Source organism: Callithrix jacchus, chromosome 1 (genome assembly GCF_049354715.1).
Source record: "Callithrix jacchus isolate 240 chromosome 1, calJac240_pri, whole genome shotgun sequence".
NCBI lineage: Eukaryota > Metazoa > Chordata > Mammalia > Primates > Cebidae > Callithrix > Callithrix jacchus.
The window spans coordinates 207,225,086-207,250,927 of record NC_133502.1 but is presented as its reverse complement, the minus strand read 5'-3'; the positions used below and the strand labels follow the sequence as shown (position 1 = coordinate 207,250,927).

Genomic DNA, 25,842 nt, shown 5'->3' with positions numbered 1-25,842 from the left:
GCTTCCCAAGTAGCTGGGATTACAAGCGCATGCCACCACGCCCAGCTGATTTTTGTAGTTTGAGTAGAGATGGGGTTTCGCTATGTTGGCCTGGCTTGTCTCAAACTCCTGATTTCTGGTGATCCACCTGCCTTGGCCTCCCAAAGTGATGGGATTTACAGGCATGAGCCACTGCACCTGGCTGCTTCCCATTTTAACTGATTCGTTTGTAGGTACCATCCACACTCCTGGCTTCTGTCTTAAGCAAGGATCCTTTTGCTGTCTTCAAATAAATAGGAATCTGGCATGAAGGAATATGAAATAGGCGGTGTCAATATTTGTAACTTTTACGTCCAGTAATGGAAGGCTTCAGATTTAACATTAGTTCTTGCTTAAGCTGATCTCAGATCACTAGCCACTTGGGTTTGGCTTGTTCGTTTGCCTTTTTTTTTTTTAACCTTGAAGGATGAAGTTTGTTTCATTGCTGCTGGGCATGTGTTCCGGTGCTGGGGGCCGCTTCCCTTGAGGGTCGGTTTAGATGGGAAAGACCTGTGCGCCAGGAGACAAAACCAAATACGAGGGCGCGAACAGATCTCTACACTGTGGAGTATTTATGGTCAAGAGCAGTTCTTTGGAGCTCTCTTTTCCTGAGATATCTGCGTAGATATAGAGGGGACCCTGCCGAGCTCTGCAGACAGTGGCAGGGTGGCTCCAAGCTCCGCCTCCCGACTCCCGGCCCAGTGCTCTTACCACAGGGTCAGTGGGAATTCAAGATACTGATTTTTTTTTTCTCCTGACTGTGACCATAGGACTGCAGGATTCCATAAGCTGGGTTTTAACACCTCCTTAGAGCCAGGCTAGTGGAATTCTCACTATTCCAAAATCCATTACAAGCTTCATTGAGTCTTTTTGGAAACAGGAGCTCCCAGAGCAGCTGAAGATAGGTGACAGGAAGGAGAGGTGGCCTTGGCAGACCCATGGCCCCCAAGAGACAAGCCCAGTGCCCAGTGCCGTTGCAGACTCCTTGGCTTCCTGCTGTGTGTGGGGATGACCTTAGCACCCTGCATAGGCTCCAAGCGGAAAGGGTCCCGTTGTTCCATTCTGTCTCCTCTTTTCCTGTCTGATGTCTGCCTGTCTCTCCTCCTCCCTCCGCCCCCGGGTGGAACTGTGGGGCACTCACATGTTCTCTGTGGCCTCCGCAGTGGACCGCATCATCGGCCTGGACCAGGTGGCCGGCATGTCAGAGACGGCACTGCCCGGGGCCTTCAAAACGCGGAAGGGCATGTTCCGCACCGTGGGGCAGCTGTACAAGGAACAGCTGGCCAAGCTGATGGCCACGCTGAGGAACACCAACCCCAACTTTGTCCGCTGCATCATCCCCAACCACGAGAAGAAGGTGCGGCCGCCTGGTGGGGTGACCCGGGCAGGGCACTGTGGTGGTGTGGGGCGCTCAGCCCTTGTCTGTCTCCCCAGCAAAAGCAACCCTCCAGCCCTGCACATGCATAAGAGCCCTCAGCCATGTCTCTGCAGGGTGGACCTTGGCTTGCTCAGGAGATACGCTGCATTCATAGCCTGCTCTTCCTCTTGGTGACATTGGCTTGCTGGAGCCTCTCCCAGACCTGGATCCTTTGACTTAATCGTCAAAACCTGTGGGCTGCAGCGACTCCCTCTCTTGAACTCTTGCCCTGTCAAGGTCACAGGAGTTGCCTGACCTTTCTCTGACTGTCCTTGGCACAGAAGCCAGACTGCATGTGTGCGTTTTCTTCCTAGGCCGGCAAGCTGGACCCGCATCTCGTGCTGGACCAGCTACGCTGCAACGGCGTTCTCGAGGGCATCCGCATCTGCCGCCAGGGCTTCCCGAACAGGGTGGTCTTCCAGGAGTTTCGGCAGAGGTAAGCCAGCGCCTGGAGCCCACTTCTCCTGGCCCGGCTGTGCGTGCAGTGAGTCCCAGAGCTGGGCTGGTCCCTGGCACGGACCTGTCGAGAGGGAGCTGCGTCCTCCATCCACATAGAACTGAGTCTGGCCAGCTTTTCCCACTTCCTTCTGAACTCTTCCACCCTTTGCATGAGAGGAGATATCCCATTTTCACACTGAAATCCAGGTCGTCATCATCATGTTGACTTTTGCTCCTAGGAAGTGCAGGCCCTGGTGCCATCTGCTATAGGTACAGGAGCTATGAAAAGAAATGCAAAAGAATCAGCCAGATACCTAGTGTAGATGACCGGATGATGGATGCAGCAAACCACCATGGCACGTGTATATGCCTACGCCTACGTAACAAACCTGCACGTTCTGCACATGGACCCCAGAACTTAAAGTATAATAATCATGTAAAAAAGAATCAGCCAGAGACTGGGATATTACAGGAACTCTGTGGAAATGAAAGTCAAAGGTGGTGTGACACCTCCCTCTTTCTCTAATGACTGTGCTGAGTATCAGTGGCTGTCGGGATGCAGCCCTTTATTTTTTGGGCCATCCCTTTTATTAGCAGCTCCCTGCAGCATCCCTGGGAAGCTGTGTGAGTGTGGCTGTCCCTGGGTAACAGATGAGGATCCCAGGCAGTTAGCAGTGAATGAGCCCAACCTGAAGCACACCCTTGAGTGATGAAAACGGTCCTACATGAGTTTCCATTCACTTTCTGAAAAACACCCAGCTTTCCTTGTGTCATTCAGCCTAAGAAAAGAGCAGGGTGGGGGTTTGCCTGTGTCTTCTTTCCTTAGGAGAGTTTGTGTAAAGAATTCTATGTCTGCTGCACTATAAGAATGATCTTAACCTCTCAACTATATTCCAGGCACGTGGAATTGAGGCAATGGGTAAAATGACCAGGCTTCTCTGTCCTTCCTCAGATACGAGATCCTGACCCCAAACTCCATTCCCAAGGGCTTCATGGACGGGAAGCAGGCGTGCGTGCTCATGGTGAGTTGAACTGCAGTCCTGCTTCTCTGGATGGGTGGCCCCTTGGCTGGGGAGTTCCCGCATGGCCAGGGCCCGCCTTGCTATATCAGCAAGGTGGGTGGATGCCCAGGCTGTGTCCCTTCCGATGCTCCAGGTCTGACTCTGCCAGGTGATCTATGCAGTAGCCCCTTGGCCTCAGATAGCCAGGGTTGGTGTTTGGCACCAGGGTGGTGTGGAGGAGATGGGAACGGTGGGCACGGCCAGGCTCTGATGTGGGATCACGGCCTCTTCTGTGATCTCCTGCTTTCTTGCTCATGGGCCTGACTCTACACCCAGCATGGTGAGCAAAGTAGCTCACAGCCAGGGCAGTAGGCCTGCTGCGCTGTGATCTGGGCTTCCCCCTCCCTCCCTACTCCCAGCCCTAGTGCAGTGCTCTGAGTTCTGGTTGAATGAAGGCCCTGCAGTGACTCAGAGCCAACCCTGGTCCGTTTTTCCCCTTCCCGGCATCCTGTTTTTTCTAGCGTGTCCAGGGTTAGCAGCCGCTACCTTTGCCTCGTTTTACTTTACATTCTTTCTAAAGAATCGGAAAGCATTGGCTGCAGAGTGGGGTATTGGCGGGAGGAAAAGAGAAGGAAAAATTCAGCACCTACTATGTGCAAAGCCTGCATTCAGTGACAGGGCAATTGGGGACGAGAAGTAGGAGGGAGAGGAGATGGCTTTCTGCTGTCCAGATGCTCATCAGCCAGTGGGAAGAGGGATAAAGGGCGCGCCTCCAGCTTTGTCTGGGCCGCCCCTTCATGGAGCCAGGTAAACAGCTTACTCCCTCCCACCTAGATCAAAGCCTTGGAGCTCGACAGCAACCTGTACCGCATCGGCCAGAGCAAAGTCTTCTTCCGCGCTGGTGTGCTTGCCCACTTGGAGGAGGAGCGGGACCTGAAGATCACTGACGTCATCATAGGGTTCCAGGCCTGCTGCAGGGGCTACCTGGCCAGGAAGTGAGTCCCAGAAGATACTCCTGCCCCACACGCCAGGCCTTGCCACGCCCTTCTGTTGCCAAAGAGCATGTAGCAAGCTGTGGTCTAGGACATCCCACTGCAGCCAGTCACATGCTTGTTGGGGAGGCCCACGTGGCTCTTTCTGCCCCTGCTCCTGGATTTCTACCTCTGAGGAATAGAACTGGGCAATTCTCTCTCTCTCTCTCTCTCTCTCTATCTGATGGAGCCTCACTCTGTTGCCTAGGCTAGAGTGCAGTGGTGCAATCTTAGTTCACTGCAACCTCTGCCTTCCAGGTGCAAGCGATTCCCCTGCCTCAGCCTCCTTAGTAGCTGAGGTTACAGGTGCGTGCCACCACAGCTGGCTAATTTTTGTATTTTTAGTAGAGACAGGGTTTCTCATGTTGACCAGGCTCGTACTCCTGACCTCAGGTGATCCGGCTGCCTCGGCCTTCCAAAGTGTTGGGCTTACAGGCATGAGCTACTGCGCCCAGCTGAATCAGGCATTTCTGATTGAGGTTTAGAGTGATGCATGGGAAGAGGGTGGCTCTACTTTGATTTCCTTCCTGAAAGGTCCTGCTTGTCAGGACTCCTCACTGTGTCACACTTTTGGGGACAACACCCAGAGCTTGCCTGTCCCTAAAGGGCCCTGTGGTTCCAGAGGAGCCAGGCCATCCTTAAGTCCAGAGCAACTCCCTGGGGAGTGAGGGCTCCCCTGCTGCAGGACAGCGGGTGTGGGCACTGCATACTCGTCCCCTTGTGCTCCAGGATGAGGCTCCCAGCCGGCGCGCCGGGCTCTGGGAGATGGAGCCTGCGTGTGTGGCATTTGCACAGATGGGGCCTTGTTTATCCAAAAGCCCTCCAGCTGACACCTGCAACCCACCTTTGCAGAACATCAGCTCCTGACGTTCTCCCACCAAACAAAAGCTCAGATACGGGACAGCACGAAGGGTGGGAAGCTGAAGTCCAGAGTCACCTGGGGCCAGTTGGCTTCAAGACCAGGAGTCATGCTCAGTCCCCACGCTGAGTAGGATCTGTGGTTACCTCACATGGGCCTTCATCTCCATGGGCTCCTCTGTGGAGGGATAGTCTGGTGACCTAGGTCCCCCGCCCACTGTAAGATTAGTGCCTCTTGGGTCACACAGCCTGTAAGTGGGAGGAACATATCTCAACCCCAAGGCCAGGCCCCCTCCCTGAATTTCTTTCTTGAGGTGCCCCAGGCAGGGGTAGAGATCCCCCGGAAAAGCCTTGAGGACAAGGCCTGGACTGTTACGTCGGGTCTGCTGTCCACTGCCCCGTGGTGCCGACCCTGTTCCTCATCCCACAGAGCGTTTGCCAAGCGGCAGCAGCAGCTGACTGCCATGAAGGTTCTACAGCGGAACTGCGCTGCCTACCTCAAGCTGCGGAACTGGCAGTGGTGGCGGCTTTTCACCAAGGTGAGTGCTAGGAGGGCCTCTGGAGTAGCTGGGACTACAGGTGCACACCACCACACACCTGGCTAATTGTAGTTTTTGTTATTTTTTTTTTTGGAGACAGAGTCTCTGTCACCCACGCTAGAGTGCAATGGCGTGATCTCAGCTCGCTGCAGCCTCCACCTTCTGGGTTCAAATGATTCTCCTGCTTCAGCCTCTAGTGGCTGGGATTATAGGCGTGTGCCATCACGACTGCCCGATTTTTGTATTTTTAGTAGAGACAGGATTTCACCATGTTGGTCTGGCTGGTCTCGAACTCCTGACCTTGTGATCTGCCCGCCTTGGCCTCCCAAATTGCAGGGATTGCAGACCTGAGCCACCGTGCCTGGCAATTTTTGTGTTTTTTTGTAGAGGTGTGGTCTCACTATGTTGCCCAGGTTGGTCACAGACACCTGGGCTCCAGCAGTCCTCCCACCTCGGCCTCCCAAAGTACTGGAATTAGAGGCATGAGCCACTGTGCATGGACCTTTCTGATTTTTATTAGAGACAAGATAGTGATAGGTCTCACTATCTTGCCCAGGCTGGCCTTCCTGGCCTTAAAAAAAAAAAATCCCTTTATTTTTAAACTTGTCTAGGCTGCTTTGTGTATAATACATAATTTATTGTAATTGCGGAAAGCCAGCTAACAAATAAAAATTAAATAAAAGCTCGTCCATAAGCCCTTCACCCTAAACCATCAGCGTCCGTTACTTTAGTGTTTGTTCTCTCGCTCTCTTTCTCACTGCCTATAAAACCTCAGCTATGTAAACCGTATACATTCTTCCATAGCTGAGTTTGACTCATATAAACAGTGCTGTAGTTTGCACGTTCCATTTACAATTCCTTCATAAGCATTGTTTTTTTAGAGGTAGTGTACTATTCCCTGGGGGACACGTCATTATCTGGGTACTTTTTTAGAGGTGGGTCCTTCCTAGTTTTCTTGCTATTATGAACACTGCTGAGGTGAATACCTTCACGCACACGCAGGGATAGTTTCCCTGGAATGTAGTTGGCAGCGGGTCAGAGGCCCATGGTACAGAGCACCAAATCGATTTCCAGGAAAGCTGTGCCCACTTGCAGCTGCCCCCACCACGTGTCTTCTTCTTGCCCCCACTGTCATGTTTCAGAGGTAAGGGAGCAGCCTCACACCTGTTGGCAGAGGTGGGCATCTTCCAGCCAAGCGTGTCTCTACCTCCATCTCCTTTCCCAGGTCAAGCCACTGCTGCAGGTGAGCCGGCAGGAGGAGGAGATGATGGCCAAGGAGGAGGAGCTGGTGAAGGTCCGAGAGAAGCAGCTGGCTGCGGAGAACAGGCTGACGGAGATGGAGACCCTGCAGTCTCAGGTGGGTGTCTGTGTAGGCTCCGTCCAGGTTGCCCTGCCGCCTGCCTAGTACTGCCAACCTCCTGGCCATTGGTAGGCATGGCAGGCTGGCAGCTTCGATCACTATAGGAGTTTATTACAACTGCATTCCCTGTTACTGTAGGAACAGAGATCAGTCTCTGCAGACTCCATTTGGGGTTACGTGATGTAGGGAGGCCACCTAATAGGATGGAAAGTTCTCCAGCATTGGGGTCAAGCCCATTTCCCGGGACCTTGGTGTGGCGCTCATGGGGTAGTGAAAAGTAAAAGACAGGATGTCTGGAAAGTGTGTGGAAGCTTCAGAGCTCTCCAGATGAAAGCTACTCTTGTCTGCATGTTCCTTTCCCGCTGGGATCCTGAGCCACAGCACCTGTCCTAGAGGATGGAGTGTCTTGAGGGTGTTGCGAGGAGCTTGTGTTTTCCACTTGCTTGCAGCTCATGGCAGAGAAATTGCAGCTGCAGGAGCAGCTCCAGGCAGAAACCGAGCTGTGTGCTGAGGCTGAGGAGCTCCGGGCCCGCCTGACTGCCAAGAAGCAGGAGCTAGAAGAGATCTGCCACGACCTGGAGGCCAGGGTGGAGGAGGAGGAGGAGCGCTGCCAGCACCTGCAGGCGGAGAAGAAGAAGATGCAGCAGAACATCCAGGTGCCCGCCTGCTGTGCCCAGGGAGGGGCAGGGCCTGAGGGGCAGGGCGGGGCAGAGGAGCAGGGACCAGAACCTTGGGAGAACATGGAATCAGGGTCGTCCGAGGAGGCCAGCTCCTCACGCTGTCTGCTTGGGGCACTCAGTGAGGGGTGTTCTCTTTGGGTTGGTGGTCTGTGACGTGTGCCTCTAAAATCTCCATGAGCACTGCCTGGGCCAGCATTGAGGCAGATTTGATCTCCCTGCCATCAGCCCTGGCCCTGGCTAGCCAGAATCGTGCAGGACCAGCAACTCCACCTCCTCCCTGTTCCGTGGGTGGGAGCTTGCCCCAGGAAACCCTCCAGAACATGGCACCAGGGTTCTGGCCCCTTGTCCCAGTTTGACATCTGGAATCCTGCACATACGGCTTGGGCCCCGCCTCAGCTGTGGCCCTGGGCTCATGGATCTTGCCGTTCCCCATCTCAGCCATGGCCCTGGGCTCACAGATCTGGCCATCCTCACCTTGGTGTGGCCCTGACCGTCGGACCTTGCTGCTTTTGCCTTGGCCATGCCCTTGGGCTTGCTGTCCTCACCGTGTCTCTGGCCCTGGCAGGAGCTCGAGGAGCAGCTGGAGGAGGAGGAGAGCGCCCGGCAGAAGCTGCAGCTGGAGAAGGTGACCACCGAGGCGAAGCTGAAAAAGCTGGAGGAGGAGCAGATCATCATGGAGGACCAGAACTGCAAGCTGGCCAAGGTGAGGCCTGTGGCCGCGACCTGCTGCCATTCCACAGGGCCTGTGGGTGGGAGAGTGTGGTCGCCCTACAGGGCTCTAGCCCCCCACTGCTGCTTCCTGTCTCTTCTGCCTGCAGCATGGGGGCTTCTGCTCAGCTGCAGGTGCTCCCTGGAGGTCCCATGGGCCTTAGTGGAGAGATTTTTCTCATAAATTGAAGGGGCCCTGGGAAAGGGTTTGTCCTTTCCCCTCTGGAAAGCTCTTTGCCAGCTGTGAGACCCGAGCCTCTGTACAGGTGGCCATGTGTGCAGCATTGCAGGTGTTGGTCACTGTGGGGTTGGGGGCACCTTGAGATGTGGGGTACTCCTCCTCCGCTGTCTCTGGATGGCAGCTGTTCCTCCTGAGAGCGAGTTGTGTCCCTGTTAGTGTCTACCCGGGGAGTAGATGGCAGTCGAGGAACGAGTTAGAGGAGAAAGCAGGAGAAGGCAGCCTCCCCACCTTTTGGGGCTCCTGTGTTCTCACCAAAGGGTTGGAAGGCTGAGGTGGCAGGATGCCCACCTGGGACTGGGACGAGGGGACTGAGATGCTTGTGCTAAGTTGTGGCACCTGGGCAGGGGTGTTGCGGGGGCCACACAGGGCAGAAAGCAACGAGAGCAGCCCGGGGCACTGTGGGGCTAAGGAACAGGGAGGCCATGGTGGGTTAGTGGGGCATGGAGAAGATGGCCTGGCCTGGTGGCACAGGTGAGCGCCGTGTGGCAGCCTCTTGAAGGCATGGAGCCATCTGTCCCTGCTGATACTAGCTGTCCCCTAGAAGCCTTTCTCACCCAAGCCCATGGGGTCAGGGGAAGGGCCTGGGCACCCACATTTTCTGTTTCTGAGGAAACATACCTTGCTGTTGCAGGAGAGCTGGTGACCTTTCAAAGTCACCCTTTGATCCAGGAAATCCTAATGAATTTGATCAGGTGTCTATAGCCCTCTCCATTCAGCCCAGAATTTCCTGGCGAGTCATGCTTTGAGGAGAGCCAAAGTGTTCTGTGCTCTACCGATACTAAACGCTGACTTACCTCTCTTTCACCAGGAAAAGAAACTGCTGGAAGACAGAATAGCTGAGTTTACCACCAACCTCATGGAAGAGGAAGAGAAATCTAAGAGCCTTGCCAAGCTCAAGAACAAGCATGAGGCAATGATCACTGACTTAGAAGGTGAGGGAGGTGACGGGCAGGGGGCTGGTGGGCAGGGGCTGGCCTATGACCAGAACACTGAGGCATCCTCAGCTCACAGGTGAGCCTGGACCACACTGCAGCACTGGCTGCTGCCCTTCAGACCCGAGGTCAGCAGGTCGAGGGGAGCTGTGTCTGGTGCCGGCGGGAGCCTGGGCTTCCAGGCCCCTGTTGCTCTGTGGCTAGATGCTCCCCAGCTTCAAACGTGTTAGGAGGAGAGCCTTGGTGTTCCCCTGTTGTCGTGCACCGTGGGTTTCAGGAGCTTCTGAGGCTTCCAAGGTGGCTCTGGTTTTGGCCTAGAGGACTCACTAGCTCTGTCACTGATGAGCTGGTTCAGCTTACACCTTTTACTTAAGTTCCATGAGCTTTAGTTTTACCTAAAAAAGGGGACACAGTGCTAGGGTGTCTGTGAGGATTTCATTAAATACATGTGAACACGTGTACCATAAAGTGCTAGACAGATACTACAGGAACTCACTGCTTAACTTGCGGCAGGGTGACAAATCCTGCCTCATCTCTCTGTGCCCTGGGGATCTGTGGCAGGAACGGGGGACTGGGGTAGAAGCACAGGTCTGTGGTTGTCTGAGGACCCCCGCCTCTGCCTCTTGAGAGGAGTGGACAGCTGGGGAAATAGGAGAACCCAGACTACGGTGGGAACTCTGAGCTCACACCCGGGAGAGGGAGGCCAAAACCCGACCCCTGGGAGGATTTTCCCCAGCTTGGGTTTACCACCCTGTCCGGCCCCATCACATCTGCAGGAGATGAGGTGAGTTAGGTCATCCAGTGGAAGAGAGGTCCAGACACAGAGAGATCTCTTCCCCCACAGATGCCCTCCCTCACATGGGAGCGGCCTGGAAGACTCAGTCATCCAGGAGGTCTAGGGGTGGTGCCCACCAGATGGACAGACATGAAAGGTTGACACTGATAAGCACTAACACAGATACGGAGCTGTCACAGCGCACACAGGCTGCTGCTGGAACTGCAAACTGGTAGACAACTTCAGAGGGTGATCGGGCAGTCCTAGCGAGGTTGAAGCTGGGCATGCTGGTTCCGTCCATCACTCTGTCGTGTGCGCTGAGAGTGAGCAGGGCACTCGCAGCAGCATTATCAGAGCGTGCGGTGAACACAGTCCATGCCTGTCAGCTGCAGGACGGGTACATAAATAAGTTGTGATGTGTGCCCATCATGGAATGGTAGGCAAATGTCCATACAAATCTATTCCAGCGAAACTTCACAGGCTAAATCTCAAGATTGTGAGATGGGGCGGCAGAGGCCCGTCAGGGAATAACCATTGTCGACCTGTTGTCGGTGTTTTTTAAGATGTGACTCACTGGCGCCTCACAACACAGCCTAATGAAGTAGGTCATCGAAGAGGTATTGACATCACAGAGTTATAAAGCTAGACATTGAGCCCTGACTCTGCAGTTCCAACTGTGGAATTCACACAAGGCAGTTCCATTACATAAGTTCCGATGCACACAATATTGAACATAGTTTTTAAAGATACAGACATGGTACAGCCTTCAAGGAAAAAGGGAATTATGAACGTCAGCTTTAGGAGGGTACGTAAGTACTTAACTACTGGCAGGAAAGGACAAGGGGTGAGGTGGAGAGTGACACACCAGGGACTGGCAGTTTGCAATGATGTCCTCTTCCTGCATCTAGGAGTTGGGTGCAAGTGTCTGTGTATCTGTGATGCCTTGAGCCTTACACACTTTTCATAACGAGGACTCAGTATTTCATATAAGTAACTAACCCAGAGACAGAAGAGCCCAAGGCACTGAGGGCTATGTGGGCTCCCCCTCCTTGCAGAGCGCCTCCGCAGGGAGGAAAAGCAGCGGCAGGAGCTAGAGAAAACACGCCGGAAGCTGGAGGGAGACTCCACGGACCTCAGTGACCAGATCGCCGAGCTCCAGGCGCAGATTGCGGAGCTCAAGATGCAGCTGGCCAAGAAAGAAGAGGAGCTCCAGGCTGCCCTGGCCAGGTGAGGCCCCCGCCTGCCCGCCAAGCCCAGATGGCCGGACAGCCCTTTCTGCTTGCCGCCGGCCCTGGTTCTCTGCACCAGTGAGCTGTGAGCATTCTTTCCCCTATTGTCTTAGAAGAGCCATTTATTTCATAGCAAAACAGTTCTTGTGCATTCAGGGCGCGGTGAGGTATCTCATTTGTCTTTTGTTTATTTGTTTATAATTTGAAAAAAGTCATCCACAGCTCTATCACCCACCTACAACAGTCCTTGACTTTCTTTTTTTTTTTTTTTTTTTTTTTGAGTTGGAGTTTCGCTCTTGTTACCCAGGCTGGAGTGCAATGGCGCGATCTTGGCTCACCGCAACCTCCGTCTCCTGGGTTCAGGCAATTCTCCCGCCTCAGCCTCCTGAGTAGCTGGGATTAAAGGCACGCGCCACCATGCCCTGCCAATTTTTTGTATTTTTAGTAGAGACAGGGTTTCACCATGTTGACCAGGATGGTCTTGATCTCTTGACCTCGTGATCCGCCCGCCTTGGCCTCCCAAAGTGCTGGGATTACAGGCCTGAGCCACTGCGCCCGGCCAGTCCTTTCCTTTCTTAATTTCTTTCCTTTTTTTTGAGACGGAGTCTTCCCTGTCACCAGGCTGGAGTGCAGTGGCACTCTCTGCTCAATGCAACCTCCGCCTCCCGGGTTCAAATGATTCTCCTGCCTCACCCTCCTGAGTAGTTGGGACTACAGGTGTGCACCACCACTCCCAGCTAATTTTTGTATTTTTAGTAGAGATGGAGTTTCACCATGTTAGCCAGGATGGTCTCAATCTCCTGACCTTGTGATCTGCCCATGTTGGCCTCCCAACGTGCTGGCATTACAGGTGTGAGCCACCAGTACCCGGTCCCTTCATTTCTAATTGTTCTAATTGGTGAACTCCATAGCACATTTGTATTTTTATTTAGTTGCAGTCATTCTGTGGTGTAGCATTTTATTTCCTTTTCTTCCCATTTTATAAGTCATTTGAGTTTTAAAAATATTTGAAGCAGTGAGTCTTACCTTGGAAATGGAAATGATTCCTCTATGAGGTTTTCTAGTTCTGAGTGGTATTGCCCTTAAATCTGGCTGCCTCAGTTGTTGGTTTTGCTGAGAGTGGTCCTAAGTGCTATCTATGATTGTGACCACCAGAGGCAGCTTTGGCTGCTGCACCCCTCTCAGGCCTGTCCTGCAAACGCTGTTCTTTGGAGGTGAAACTGGCCTCATCCTGATATTGTTGGTTGCTTTGGCAGAGTGGAAGAAGAAGCTGCCCAGAAGAATATGGCCCTCAAGAAGATCCGGGAGCTGGAATCTCAGATCTCTGAACTCCAGGAAGACCTGGAGTCTGAGCGTGCTTCCAGGAATAAAGCTGAGAAGCAGAAACGGGACCTTGGGGAAGAGCTAGAGGCACTGAAAACAGAGTTGGAGGACACTCTGGATTCCACTGCTGCCCAGCAGGAGCTTAGGTGTGCCCTGGGGCCAAGTCCCTGGGGATGGGGAGGGCAGCCAGAGAGGCCTTGGCTTGGAGGCATGGACCCTGGGCCTTTGCGCGCGTGCACGCACACACACACACATAAACACACATAAACACACACAAACACACACACACACACACACACACACACACACACACACACACACCATGGCCTTGTTAAGCGTCAGCAGGCATGGAAGCTGTTGGTTCCTCAGCAGTTTCTTTCTACAGAGTAGAAAGGCTGTTGAAGAACCTGGCTCAAAATTGGGGGTGAGGCAAGGGTGGACTTTAAAGCTGAAAGGCTACAGAGGCCTCTCACAATGCGTGTTTGAGCCTGGGCTGCGGGATAGATGGCCAGGAGGGGCTGATGGATAGAAAAGCTGCCTGGAGTGCCTGTGCTCTGGCCAGGCATCTGTTTGGTTAGGGAAGAGCCCCAGGGACAGCTCGCTCCAGTGCCCCCGGCCTCCACTCTTAGGGGATCTCTCTGTCCAGATCAAAACGTGAGCAGGAGGTGAACATCCTGAAGAAGACCCTGGAGGAGGAGGCCAAGACCCACGAGGCCCAGATCCAGGAGATGAGGCAGAAGCACTCACAGGCTGTGGAAGAGCTGGCAGAGCAGCTGGAGCAGACGAAGCGGGTACGGAGCCCCCCGAGACCACTGTGGGAAGGTGGGGCCCCTGTGCTGGGCAAAGCCCCCACCCCCTGAGACTGCCAGGGGAAGGCGGGGTCCCCTGTGCTGTGCAGAGCCCTCCTGAGACTGCCAGGGAAAGGCGGGATCCCCTGTGCTTGGGCAGAGCCCCCCTGAGACTGCCAGGGGAAGGCAGGGTCCCCAGTCTCCAAACCAGTCCTGCAGAGCAGTTAACAGAGTCCAACCCAACTGTCTGGTTCTGAGGCCAGTTTCTCCTTCATAGGGGCTGTGTGATTTGTGCCTCAGTTTCCCTGTTCATAAGGGAGGATTATGATGGGTCTGTCCCATGTGGTTATGTGAGGGTGAAAACATTACATTGTTACTTTGAACATTAGACTTCAGAGAGGCTTTTTGGAAGTCTAACTACAAACAATTATAGTTCCCCTCATTGCGTTATAAATACTGCTAAGATCAGAAGGCTGGGCAGGGATTATTTTAGAGATGGGGAAGCTGAGGTCCTCAGCAGTGAAGACAGGAACCAAGTGGCACTCACCAGCCAAGAGAGAAGAGGCAGGACAGATGAGGCCTGAGCCCTCTGAGTTCAGCTGGCACACTGTCTTCGGGGCTACAGGAGCTGCGACGTCTGGATCTAGGGTCCAGTGATGAGAGGCCAGCCAGCCTCGTGTCAGGAGACACCCCACTCACATCTTCGCTTTCTCCCCCACCAGGTGAAAGCCAACCTCGAGAAGGCAAAGCAGACCCTGGAGAACGAGCGGGGGGAGCTGGCCAACGAGGTGAAGGTGCTGCTGCAGGGCAAGGGGGACTCGGAGCACAAACGCAAGAAAGTGGAGGCGCAGCTGCAGGAGCTGCAGGTCAAGTTCAATGAGGGAGAGCGCGTGCGCACGGAGCTGGCCGACAAGGTCACCAAGCTGCAGGTGAGGCCTCCGCTGGGACGCCAGTGCGGGCGGTGGGCCCTAGCAGCAGTCGTGGCCCAGACCCCCGGGTGCACGCATGCTCTGTCTCTGACTCTGTCTACTCAAACTGGCTCCTGAGGGAGGCCCTCACAGTTCAGCTTGTGGCTCCGGTTCAGCTTTACCTAAAGGAGCCGAGGTGGGGCTGGAGCATTGGGCCCGGGTCCATGGTCCTTCATGTCTGCCCTCCTGGTGCAGGTGGAGCTGGACAACGTGACCGGGCTCCTCACCCAGTCCGACAGCAAGTCCAGCAAGCTCACCAAGGACTTCTCTGCACTGGAGTCCCAGCTTCAGGACACTCAGGTAAGGATGGTGCCAGGTTCCTGGAAGGTGGACTCCTCCAGGAAGGCCCCTGTGCCTATACGACATTAGCTCCAGAGCCCATCAGGTTGCCCATCCTCCCCTTCATCCTGGGTTGGGGGAGTCTCTGCGTCTTCCCAGCTCCCACCAGGTCTTTATGTGGCCATTCCGTGAATCAGCAGGACCAGCTCCTCCCTCTTCTCAAGGGTGTGGGGTCCCTGGGGTTCAGAAACTGCTCTCCTGAGCCCCCCCACCCATCTCATCCCGGGAGTAGGAGCTGCTGCAGGAGGAGAACCGGCAGAAGCTGGGCCTGAGCACCAAGCTCAAGCAGGTGGAGGATGAGAAGAATTCCTTCCGGGAGCAGCTGGAGGAGGAGGAGGAAGCCAAGCACAACCTGGAGAAGCAGATCGCCACCCTCCACGCCCAGGTTCGGAGGCCCAGGGAACTGGCCAGATGCTGCAGGCTGGAGAGCTGCTGGCCTGGGCACTGCAGGACAACCTGCCGCTGGGCCAGCCTATTGCCCTCTCTCCCAGGGACCCCCCCCCCACGCTGTCCCACATCAGTGCTCTTAGCCTGAGTCCCTAAGAGAGTAATCCATCTGTGGACTTTGATGGGGGACACCACTATTTTTACACTTTATTTTCACCAGTCTAGCTACAATGTAGCCCTGCTTCCATTATGAACGTAGCCGCAAGCCATGGTGCTGGCAGTCCCTGTGCCCTTGTCACCTGGAGAAATGGCCAGTTACCCTGTTAGGGTCGTGGCTGAGCTCTTTGGCCTCGTGATTGCCAGGCCTGCGCTGAGTTTGCTATCTGATGTGCTACCTGGCGTCACGTGGCTTCCTGAGTGATGGCAACTGCATTTCTCTGTAGTGGTTGCTTGGTTGATCCCTTATGTTTATTTCATGCCTGTTAAAACATTGTCATGAGAAGGAGTCCCTAGGCCTCTCTAGACTGTCAGTCAAGGGGTCCTTAGACTAATGTCAGGGCCCCTGTCATAGATCCTATCTTAGGCCTCCACGTGGCAGGCCAGAAGGCCTGAACCACCTCGGGATGGGCTGGGAGTTCATTCCAAAGTCAGGGTAGGAGTCGCCTTCGAGCGCATGTGGTTGCAGGTTTATCTGCAGATGCAAGGGCTGAGTGATGGGGACCCCGTGTACACCCCCACAGGGCACTGGCCTTGCTGTCGGGGAGTGGTCCCCCAGAGAGCGAGAGGCTTGGTGTGGATGAGGGCTTGGAGTCCCCACAGCGGGCCTAGGAGTCAGCCTCCCCGCAGCTTCACACACTAGATGGATGCCTTTGTGCAGAAACTTCATTTGTCTCCCCCACCATGGAGAGGGAAGTGACTGGGGGAGGCAGTTTCATAACTGGGCAGATCCCTGGTTCCCCTTTCACAGTGTGGCAGGCAGGCTCTTACCTGCCCCAGGGACAGGTGTGTGACCTGAGCAGGTGCCATCTCGGGCGTCTGCTTACTCCTTGCTCCTGCCCAGGTGGCCGACATGAAGAAGAAGATGGAGGACAGTGTGGGGTGCCTGGAAACCGCAGAGGAGGTGAAGAGGAAGCTCCAGAAGGACCTGGAGGGCCTGAGCCAGCGGCACGAGGAGAAGGTGGCCGCCTACGACAAGCTGGAGAAGACCAAGACACGGCTGCAGCAGGAGCTGGACGACCTGCTTGTGGACTTGGACCACCAGCGCCAGACCGCGTGCAACCTGGAGAAGAAGCAGAAGAAGTTTGACCAGGTATGTGGCTGTCTGCCCCATTTTTTGCATTTCCTCTCTTCCCAGCACTCAGCCCAAGGCGAGGGCCTCATCAGAGAAAGCCTGGGCTCCCTCGAGACCTTGCTCGGGAGGGGCCGTGCGGGGCCAACACTTAGAGGACCCCTAGTCTCTGGCTTGTTGAGGGGCTGGGGGAGAAGGCCAGCGGAAGAGGGTATCTTCATGCAATGGGTTGAGGAGGAACTTTTCCTTTCTGGGTTTTCACGTTTTTTCAGATTTTCTATAATGAGCTGGTTTTTCCGTGATTTACACCATTTATTTGTGCATTCTTATTGCTTCCTTATTCTAAAAGATCTGCAGGAAGCTGAGGGAGATGTGAACACCGGGGCGGGATAGACATTGAGCATGGAACTGCGGCGGCCGGGTCCAGCCCGCTGCATTTTGGGGAGAAAGCTGGACCGAACGCACGGACACACTGTCGTTCTTGTGTCGTCTCTGGTTGTTGCGCTGTGGTAGTGGGGTTGAGTTACTGCAGAGACTGTGGGGCCTGTATACTCTAAAGGATGCACTCTTGACTGGGCATGGTGGCTCATGCCTATAAGCCCAGAACTTTGGGAAGCCGAGGCAGGCGGATCACCAGGTCAAGAGTTTGAGACCAGCCTGGCCAACATGGTGAAAACCCATCTCTACTAAGAATACAAAAATTAGCTTGGGCCCAGCTGCTCTGCCCTGCTAAGGGCTGTAGCTCAGAGCCTGTGGGGCTGAGCCTCATGGTACCCCTCTCTTTCCCAGCTCCTGGCAGAGGAGAAGACCATCTCTGCCAAGTATGCAGAGGAGCGTGACCGGGCCGAGGCTGAGGCCCGAGAGAAGGAGACCAAGGCACTGTCACTGGCCCGAGCCCTGGAGGAAGCCATGGAGCAGAAGGCGGAGCTGGAGCGGCTCAACAAGCAGTTCCGCACGGAGATGGAGGACCTCATGAGCTCCAAGGACGACGTGGGCAAGAGCGTGAGTGCCGGGCCTGGCAGCCAGGCCTTGGGAGGGGCCCGAGTGGGGTCATCACAGAGGGTCAACACGTGCACACGTTCCGGGTCTAGCATACCCAGGTCCCTGCCAGTCCCTTTGCTCCTGACTTGGGCTCTCTGGGGCTCAGGTCCATGAGCTGGAGAAGTCCAAGCGGGCTCTGGAGCAGCAGGTGGAGGAGATGAAGACCCAGCTGGAGGAGCTGGAGGACGAGCTGCAGGCCACTGAAGATGCCAAGCTGCGGCTGGAGGTCAACCTGCAGGCCATGAAGGCCCAGTTCGAGCGGGACCTGCAGGGCCGGGACGAGCAGAGTGAGGAGAAGAAGAAGCAGCTGGTCAGACAGGTGTGCGTGGGCTCCTGCTACTCCATGGTGGCCAGGGTTGCCCTGGCTTCACGCAGGCTTCCATTTCTTCCTTCCACCTGGATTGCATTAGGGCCCTGGACCACGCCTCCCCTCCCCTGTCCCTCCTGTCCAGTCCCCTGTCCCTCGGGTCAGCGACTCACCTTCTTAGAATTCTTAGAGTCAGTAATCCCCACTGGCTTCCGGAGGCCCCGCAGATCCTGCAGAGGCACCTGGGTTCAGAGCCAGAGCAGGGTCTCTGAGTGGGTCCAGCTTCCCAAGCTGTCAGTGTTCCTTCCTCCAGGTGCGGGAGATGGAGGCAGAGCTGGAGGATGAGAGGAAGCAGCGCTCCATGGCAGTGGCCGCCCGGAAGAAGCTGGAGATGGACCTGAAGGACCTGGAGGCGCACATCGACTCGGCCAACAAGAACCGGGATGAAGCCATCAAGCAGCTGCGGAAGCTGCAGGTGAGGGCGGGCGGCGCCCAGCTGAGCCAGCTGCATGCGAGGGCGCTGGGGCGTGAACCTGGCAGGGTGGCACCTCTTGGGGTGGTCCTGGGTGCTTCCAGCCCCATCTCACTGACGGAGACACGGAGGCTCAGAGGTGAGTGGAAACAATAGTCCAGCAAACTTGTAGAATGGTGCATGGCTGAGTACATGAAACACAGAAGCAAACAGGCAAGTGCAGGCCCAGGCATGGGGGAGTTCAGAAGGCCTCACCCAGTGCAGACTCCAGCATCAGCCGCGTCCTGATGCTCCAGCCTTCTGGGCTCCGGCGTGATGGTTCCGAGAAGCAGCCTAGAGTGTGGGATACATACTTGGAAATTTTCACCTCACCAATAATTGAATAATGAACACATAAAAACAGCTCTGATATGTCATATCATACATTTGAGTCAGAGTCTTGCTCTTTTGCCCAGGCTGGAGTGCAGTGGCGCAATCTTGTGTCACCACAACTTCTGCCTCCTGGGTTCAGGCGATTCTCCTGCCTCAGCCTCCCAAGTAGCTGGGATTATAGGTGTGTATCCCCATGCCTGGCTAATTTTTGGATTTTTAGTAGAGACAGCAGTTCACTGAGTTGGTCAGGGTGGTCTCGAATTCCTGGCCTCATGATCTGACAGCCTCGGCCTCCCAAAGTGCTGGGATTACAGGCGTTAGCTGCTGTGCCTGGGCAAAAAAATCTGTAAAAGCTAACTGTGGGCAAGGTTGTGGGGCACAGATACTCTGCTGTTGGCATGTTCTGCTGCTGTGGTCTGGCTGCACACACCCAGTCATGCGCTTTGGCTTGGGGAATCTGTTTTTGGAGTTAGCTGCAAATGGAAAAAAAGAGTATTTGACAAAAAATCTTTAGCATTAAAACAAGTAAGAGGTGAGTAACAAAAGAAAAGGTGTTTCCTGCCTGTGGTGGGGACACCTGCCAGGCTGGGCACTGGTTTCAAGCAGCAGGTGTGCATTAGGGGTGGCACCGTGGGCACTGGTCTCCGGCCCACAGAGGGGACAGAAGTGGAAAATGAAGCTCAGCCTGGGCTTACGTCCACAGTGACCAACACTGTCAAAGTGTGCGTTATGAGATGGGACACAGATTTTTGTCCACAGTTGCTTTTTCTCCCTGTCACCATGGTTAGTTGGTTAAATATTGAGCAGAGCACAGCCAACATCCCTGTGTGAGAGATGACGTGTAAGGGTGGGGGTGGAGGGCCAAGGACCTGGGTGGGGTGCCAAGCCTCTGTCCCTGCCCCAGGCCCAGATGAAAGACTGCATGCGTGAGCTGGACGACACCCGCACCTCTCGCGAGGAGATCCTGGCCCAGGCCAAAGAGAACGAGAAGAAGCTGAAGAGCATGGAGGCTGAGATGATCCAGTTGCAGGAGGTGGGTGGGGCGGCAGTGGAGAGCGGCACTGCTGCCCTGCAGCCAGCAGGCGGCAGCACGGGGCTTTCAGCAGAGGGTAGGGCTGGAGTCTGACTCAGCTCCGGGAATTGGTTACAAAAGGATTCCCTCCAGGGTTCCGTTACATAGTGGGCCTCCCTGGTATGATCAGAGTGTGTGTGAGTGAAATGCCTCACATCAGATGAGGCTCCGTGGCTGCCACCACCTCCTACCGTGACTGTGTCCTGGTGACGGAGGGTCTCAGCATCCCTGTGGCTGCCCTGTCCGTGTCGCACCTGAGCCAGTCCTGAAGTGTTTCCTGGGTCTAGAGGGTGCCCTGCAGTGTGACTTGCCGGGTGTGAGTGTGTCCAGGGTACAGTCGTCTCCTGCCTGCAGGCTCCGGAGCTGACTCCGGGCTCTGGCTACCCAGAACAGGGCCGGGGCAGCAGTGAGCGGCTCTGTCCACGTGGTCTACCCTGGTTAGGCCAGGACACTTGTTAGTCATCAACACACCCTGGCACCTGGCTTGATTCCTAGCACTTAAGTGTTAGTTGAGTTTTATAAACATACAATGCTTTTAAGCTATGACTTTAGGGGGGCACCAGCCCTGTGAGCTAGAGGAATCCTGGAGGAAGAGCTTTCTGGGGAGGTGGGGCTGGGGAAGGGCTTGAGAGGAGGGTGCCCAGGGCTGGGAAGGGTGGTCTTTTGGGGCTGTGGCTGCCTTCAGGTCACATTCTGGATCTTTGTGGCAGGAACTTGCAGCTGCAGAGCGTGCCAAGCGCCAGGCCCAGCAAGAGCGGGACGAGCTGGCCGACGAGATCGCCAACAGCAGCGGCAAAGGGTGAGCTGAGTGAGGGGCAGAGTTGGGAGGGACCAGGTGTGTCCCTGGGCTTGGCCCCTCACTCCTCCCACCAACCCCACAGAGCCCTGGCATTGGAGGAGAAACGGCGTCTGGAGGCCCGAATCGTGCAGCTGGAGGAGGAGCTGGAGGAGGAACAGGGCAACACGGAGCTGATCAATGACCGCCTGAAGAAGGCCAACCTGCAGGTAGGTGCCAGCACCGGCTAGCCTTCTCCCATTCAGCTCTGGAGCCACCTTGGCAGAACTGGCCTCGGACCCAGCCAGCAGACGCACCGGCCACGTGCCGCTGCTTCGCTGCTTGAGGGAATATGTCCAGGCAACTGGACATGAAAGAGCACCCTCTGGCTTTTCTGCTGGGTGTTCAGAAGTTTCTAATCCTGCTTTTTCTGGGAGGCCCAAGCCTCTGGACCCCCAGGGTGTGGTGGGATCCTGCTGCTGCCTTCCTCCCGCCCTGCTCGTCCCCTCCAGCCAGGGCCCAGCCCTCCCCGAGGTCACCAGCCCTTCTCCTGCAGATCGACCAGATCAACACTGACCTGAACCTGGAGCGCAGCCACGCCCAGAAGAACGAGAATGCTCGGCAGCAGCTGGAGCGCCAGAACAAGGAGCTCAAGGTCAAGCTGCAGGAGATGGAGGGCACTGTCAAGTCCAAGTACAAGGCCTCCATCACTGCCCTCGAGGCCAAGATCGCACAGCTGGAGGAGCAGCTGGACAATGAGACCAAGTACGTGCTCCTGCCCCTGCCCCCACCCCCACTGACCTGGAAAAACCTCCGGCCCTTCTGTAGTCCTGCCCAGATTTGGGTCAGCAACCAGCTGTGTAGCTGTGTCTCCTGAGTCCTGGGGGCTGTTTTCCTCCCTCCTGATGGGGCCCTCATCCCTTCCACTGGGTGAGTGGTGGGGGGAGCTTGTGGGGTTTGAACAGGATCATCATCTGTTTCACTTTCCACTTCTAAAGCCAGGAGCTTTGGTGGCTATGTCTAAGGATGAGGAGGTAGAGGGTGGTCTTGCCCACCAGGATGGCTGGTCTCTGGGCTCAGCAGGACTGAGACAATGGGAGTTACACCAGGCCCCAAACCTCTTTTCCAGCTACATAGATGCTCTTTGATGCCTGTTTCCTCATTTGTAAATGGGGCTATTTGCAGTGCCTCTTGTAAGAAGCCAGGTACATCGTAGGCGTCCAGCAAAGGCCTCCCTAGGTGATCCCTAGATGCCAGTGAGGCCCGGGGAATGGGTGGGGTGACCAGATTAGGATGTGTTGGCCTGACCCTCTGAAGGAGGGTGTTCCCTCTGAGCCACCTTGTCTACCACACAGGGAGCGCCAGGCAGCCTGTAAGCAGGTGCGTCGGACAGAGAAGAAGCTGAAGGATATGCTGCTGCAGGTGGATGACGAGCGGAGGAACGCCGAGCAGTACAAGGACCAGGTTCGGGCGCTGGGGGCATCCAGAGGGGCAGCAGGTGGGGCAGTGGGGCTGGTGGGCTGCACACCCAGAGCCCCTAACCAGGGTCCCGCATCACACGTCAATCTCCGCAGGCCGACAAGGCATCCACGCGCCTGAAGCAGCTCAAGCGGCAGCTGGAGGAGGCCGAAGAGGAGGCCCAGCGGGCCAATGCCTCCCGCAGGAAACTGCAGCGCGAGCTGGAGGACGCCACCGAGACGGCCGATGCCATGAACCGTGAGGTCAGCTCCCTCAAGAACAAGCTCAGGTGAGCCGCCCCGCCCACCAGCCCCTTGGCCTCGGCACATTCGTCACAAGGTAGCCGGTTCTGAAAAGCTCACTTCAGCAAAGTAAGTTCCTGGTAAACTTCCTGAGGTTTCTCAACCAGAGCCCACAAGCAAGGCACTAATGTCACCAAGAAAGGACAGCACAACGCAGTCTCTGCCGCTTCTGCCTTCAAGGCTTTAGCTTAGCCTTCTGAACAGTCAGCTCTAGGGAACGTATCCCCAGCCTGTCCTAAAAGTCTACTGTCTTTTGAATTAGAAGTTGCTTGAGGCAACCTGGCACCGTCCTGGCACATAGTAGGGACTGGTAAATACCTGCAGAATGAATACTGCCTGCATGAGCAATGCCTACAGAGGTTAAAAAGGCTTCTTTGCATTTCTCAGGGAGCGTTAATGCTCCAAACGTAGTGAATGTTTGCAGCAGAGGATCTTATTTTCTGAGCTTCTCATTTCTTACCTCTTTTTCATGGGAATTTTGTTATTTTGGAGACTTCACTCTTATTGCCCAGGCTGGAGTCCAATGGCACAATCTTGGCTTACTACAGCCTCCTTCTCCTGGGTTGAAGCGATTCTCCTGCCTCAGCCTCCCCAGTAGCTAGGATTATAGGCGCCTCCCACCACACCTGGCTAATTTTTCTTTTCTTTTTCTTTTTTTTTTTTTTTTGAGACAGAGTTTTGCTCTTGTTACCCAGGCAGGAGTGCAATGGCGTGATCTCGGCTCACCGCAACCTCTGCCTCCTGGGTTCAGGCAATTCTCCTGCCTCAGCCTCCTGAGTAGCTGGGATTATAGGCACGCGCCACCATGCCCAGCTAATTTTTTGTATTTTTAGTAGAGACGGGGCTTCACCATGTTGACCAGGATGGTCTTGATCTCTTGACCTCGTGATCCACCCGCCTCGGTCTCCCAAAGTGCTGGGATTACAGGCGTGAGCCACTGAGCCCGGCCTAATTTTTCTATTTTTAATACAGATGGAGTTTCACCATGTTGGTCAGGCTGGCCTCAAACTCCTGACTTCAGGTGATCCACCTGCCTCAGTCTCCCAAAGTGCTGGGATTACAAGCATGCACCACCATGTCTGGCCTTCATGGGGCCTTTTTTTAAGCACCAGTAGTCAGTACTGGATGTGAATGTCCTGCCGTGGGATAGAAGGTGCCTGTCTGTGTGAACCCGCTGTGGTGTCACCTGTTTTATGAGTTGGAACAGAAGGTGGCATTTTACACTTTTCTGCCTTTCCTGTTGTAACTGTTCCTGTTTGCCTGAACTATTTGTGTGCTGCTGTTGTGTATGAAGATGTCTGACCACTAAATATTTTGTGGGAAGATGTTTTTGAGAGCGTTCCTGTCCAGCTGAGCTGTGGCTCCCAAGGCTCCGCCTTGCTTCTTTCTGGTGGGAGCAGCCAGGTGCCTGATTTCCCTCTCGAATTTGCTTTGGGATGTGTGTGCTGTGCTGCAGCCCACCCCCACCACCAAGCCCCACTGACTCTGCCTCTGCCCCCAGGCGTGGGGACCTGCCGTTTGTCGTGCCCCGTCGAATGGCCCGGAAAGGTGCCGGCGATTGCTCGGACGAGGAGGTGGATGGCAAAGCAGATGGAGCTGAGGCCAAACCTGCCGAATAAGCCTCCTCTCCTGCAGCCTGAGATGGATGGACAGACGGACACCGCAGCCTCCCCTTCCCAGACCCCGAAGCACGCCTCCCCCGACCTTGGGACTGCTGTGAACGTGCCTCCCACCCCCATCCCGTCTCCCTCCAGGTGTTGTGGAGGGCATTTGGCTTCCTCTGCGGCAACCCCTTCCAGCACCCTTCCCCGCTCAGAATCTGATACCAAAGAGACAGGGACCTGGGCCCAGGCAGAGAGTGACCAGCAGGCTCCTCAGTCCTCTCGCCAAAAAGCACAAGATGAGGCGGTGAGGAGGGCAGGCCCCTGGGGAAGGGCCAGAGTTTTCTATGAATCTATTTTTCTTCAGACTGAAGGCCTATCTGGTAGTCAGACACCCCCGCAGGCATCAGCCTCCCAGACCTCTGCCACCAGCCCCCCCCACTCCTCCCCTTTCTTAGCTGTTGGCAATCACACGTGGTAACCTCACACCCTGTGCCCTGTGGGCCTCCCTCCCGTAGCTCTGGATGGTCTGGAAGGAGCAGGCCTGGGGGCTCCACCTCTGTGCAGGGCACAGAATGATGCTGGGGGGGGTGGGGGAGGAGTGGATTCCTCCCCACCAGTCCCAGGCCACTGTCTCCCTCCTGATTCTAAAATGTCTCAAGTGCAATGCCCCCTCCCCTCCTTTACTGAGGACAGCCTACTCCTGCCACAGCAAGGCTGTCGGGGTCAAGCTGGAAAGGCCAGCAGCCTTCTAGTGACTTCTCCCAGCACTCTTGGGGACCAAATATATTTAATGGTTTAGGGACTTGTCCAAAGTCTGACAGCCAGAGCGTTAGAGGGGCCAGGGGCCCTCCCGTGTGATCTTGTGCCTGCTCCAGCACGGGGCCCGAGGGTAGTTTACCTGCACTGTTGACTCAGTATAGTTTAAAAATCTGCCACCTGCACAGATATTTTTGAAAGCAAAAAAAAAGGTTTTCTTTTTTCCCCTTTCTTGTAATAAATTCTGAGGCTTTCTCACTGCCTTTCTTTAGAAGAGAGTAGCTTGTCCTCACTGGTCTACACTGGTTGCCGAATTTATGTGTATTCCTAACCATTTTGTATATGCTGCATTGAGACTTACGGCAAGAAGGCATTTTTTTAAAAAGGAAACAAACTCTCAAATCATGAAGTGATACGAAAGCTGCATATGCCTACAAAGCTCTGAATTCAGGTCCCAGTTGCTGTCACAAAGAAGCGGGTGGAACTCCCGCCCTACCCCCTTTTTTATATAATAAAAGTGCCTTAGCATGTGTTGCAGCGGTCACCACTGCAGTAAGCTGGTCTACAGATGTTTTCCACCGAGCATCACAATAAACAGTACCATGTGCTACCAGCTGTGTCTGTAGCATTCGTCTGCGGCAGGGGGGCCCCGGATGGGACTGGGCCTGGCTCCTGTGGCCAGTGCCGGCTCTGCATTGTGGGGGAGCCAGACTGGCTGTTGCATAGGCTGGGCTAGCTGTGAGCAGTTGTGCAGAAAAGGCAAGGTGGAAAGGTGGGCTGGGCCAGATCTGAGGAGGCTGAGAGCATCTTAGAAACCTTGGTTCAAGGCTGGGCACAGTGGCTCACGCTTGTAATCCCAGCACCTTGGGAGGCCTAGAAAGGTGGATCACCTGAGGTCAGGAGTGAGACTATCCTGGCCGACATGGTGAAGCCCTGTCTCTATTAAAAATACAAAAATTAGCGGGGTGTGGTGTGTGCCTGTAATCCCAGCTACTCAGGAGGCTGAGGCAGGAGAATCAGTCTAACCAGGGAGTTGGAGGTTGCAGTGAACCAAGATCATGCCACTGTACTCCAGCCTGGCAACAGAGCGCGACTTTGTCTCAAAAAATAAAAAAAAAGCTGGATGTGGCAGCAGGTGCCTGTCATCCCAGGTACTGGGAGGCTGAGGCAGGAGAATTGCAGTGAGCCAAGATTGTGCCATTAAACTCCAGCCTGAGCAATGAGAGCAACACTCCGTCTGGGATAAAAAGAAACCCTGGTTCATTCCAGTTCTGAGCACCTACTAAGTGCAGCACGCTGAGCTTCATTAGGGATAGAGGCACAAAATGGGCCCAGGCCCTAACACGTGGGATCTTTCCTACTT

General features: G+C 55.1%; 1 protein-coding gene and 1 long non-coding RNA gene across 10 annotated transcripts in view; one reads left to right on the top strand and one right to left on the bottom strand.

Moving 5' to 3' along the window:
• MYH9 (myosin heavy chain 9) overlaps positions 1-25,089 on the top strand; it is a 132,993-nt gene extending 107,904 nt beyond the window's left edge. For all 9 annotated transcript variants that reach the window (XM_078339682.1, XM_078339670.1, XM_035271485.3 and 6 more), the window contains 26 exons: positions 1,182-1,375; positions 1,750-1,871; positions 2,826-2,895; positions 3,709-3,869; positions 5,194-5,302; positions 6,528-6,659; positions 7,112-7,318; positions 7,908-8,045; positions 9,100-9,223; positions 11,054-11,225; positions 12,484-12,696; positions 13,197-13,341; positions 14,061-14,267; positions 14,502-14,606; positions 14,878-15,030; positions 16,093-16,341; positions 17,110-17,322; positions 17,468-17,680; positions 17,982-18,143; positions 19,417-19,545; positions 20,295-20,383; positions 20,466-20,589; positions 20,916-21,124; positions 21,715-21,823; positions 21,934-22,106; positions 23,621-25,089. In XM_078339682.1, coding sequence (XP_078195808.1) covers positions 1,182-1,375; positions 1,750-1,871; positions 2,826-2,895; positions 3,709-3,869; positions 5,194-5,302; positions 6,528-6,659; positions 7,112-7,318; positions 7,908-8,045; positions 9,100-9,223; positions 11,054-11,225; positions 12,484-12,696; positions 13,197-13,341; positions 14,061-14,267; positions 14,502-14,606; positions 14,878-15,030; positions 16,093-16,341; positions 17,110-17,322; positions 17,468-17,680; positions 17,982-18,143; positions 19,417-19,545; positions 20,295-20,383; positions 20,466-20,589; positions 20,916-21,124; positions 21,715-21,823; positions 21,934-22,106; positions 23,621-23,738 — 4,040 coding nt within the window. In that variant the 3' untranslated portion in view covers positions 23,739-25,089. The remainder of the gene's footprint in view (positions 1-1,181; positions 1,376-1,749; positions 1,872-2,825; positions 2,896-3,708; positions 3,870-5,193; positions 5,303-6,527; positions 6,660-7,111; positions 7,319-7,907; positions 8,046-9,099; positions 9,224-11,053; positions 11,226-12,483; positions 12,697-13,196; positions 13,342-14,060; positions 14,268-14,501; positions 14,607-14,877; positions 15,031-16,092; positions 16,342-17,109; positions 17,323-17,467; positions 17,681-17,981; positions 18,144-19,416; positions 19,546-20,294; positions 20,384-20,465; positions 20,590-20,915; positions 21,125-21,714; positions 21,824-21,933; positions 22,107-23,620) is intronic.
• On the bottom strand, positions 9,218-16,157 carry LOC118147168 (uncharacterized). Its single transcript, XR_004733308.3, has 4 exons — positions 16,020-16,157; positions 13,886-15,511; positions 10,178-13,643; positions 9,218-9,618 (listed from the first exon to the last, which is right to left on the bottom strand). It is a non-coding gene; the product is annotated as an uncharacterized LOC118147168 (long non-coding RNA).
• Positions 25,090-25,842: the final 753 nt, after the last annotated feature.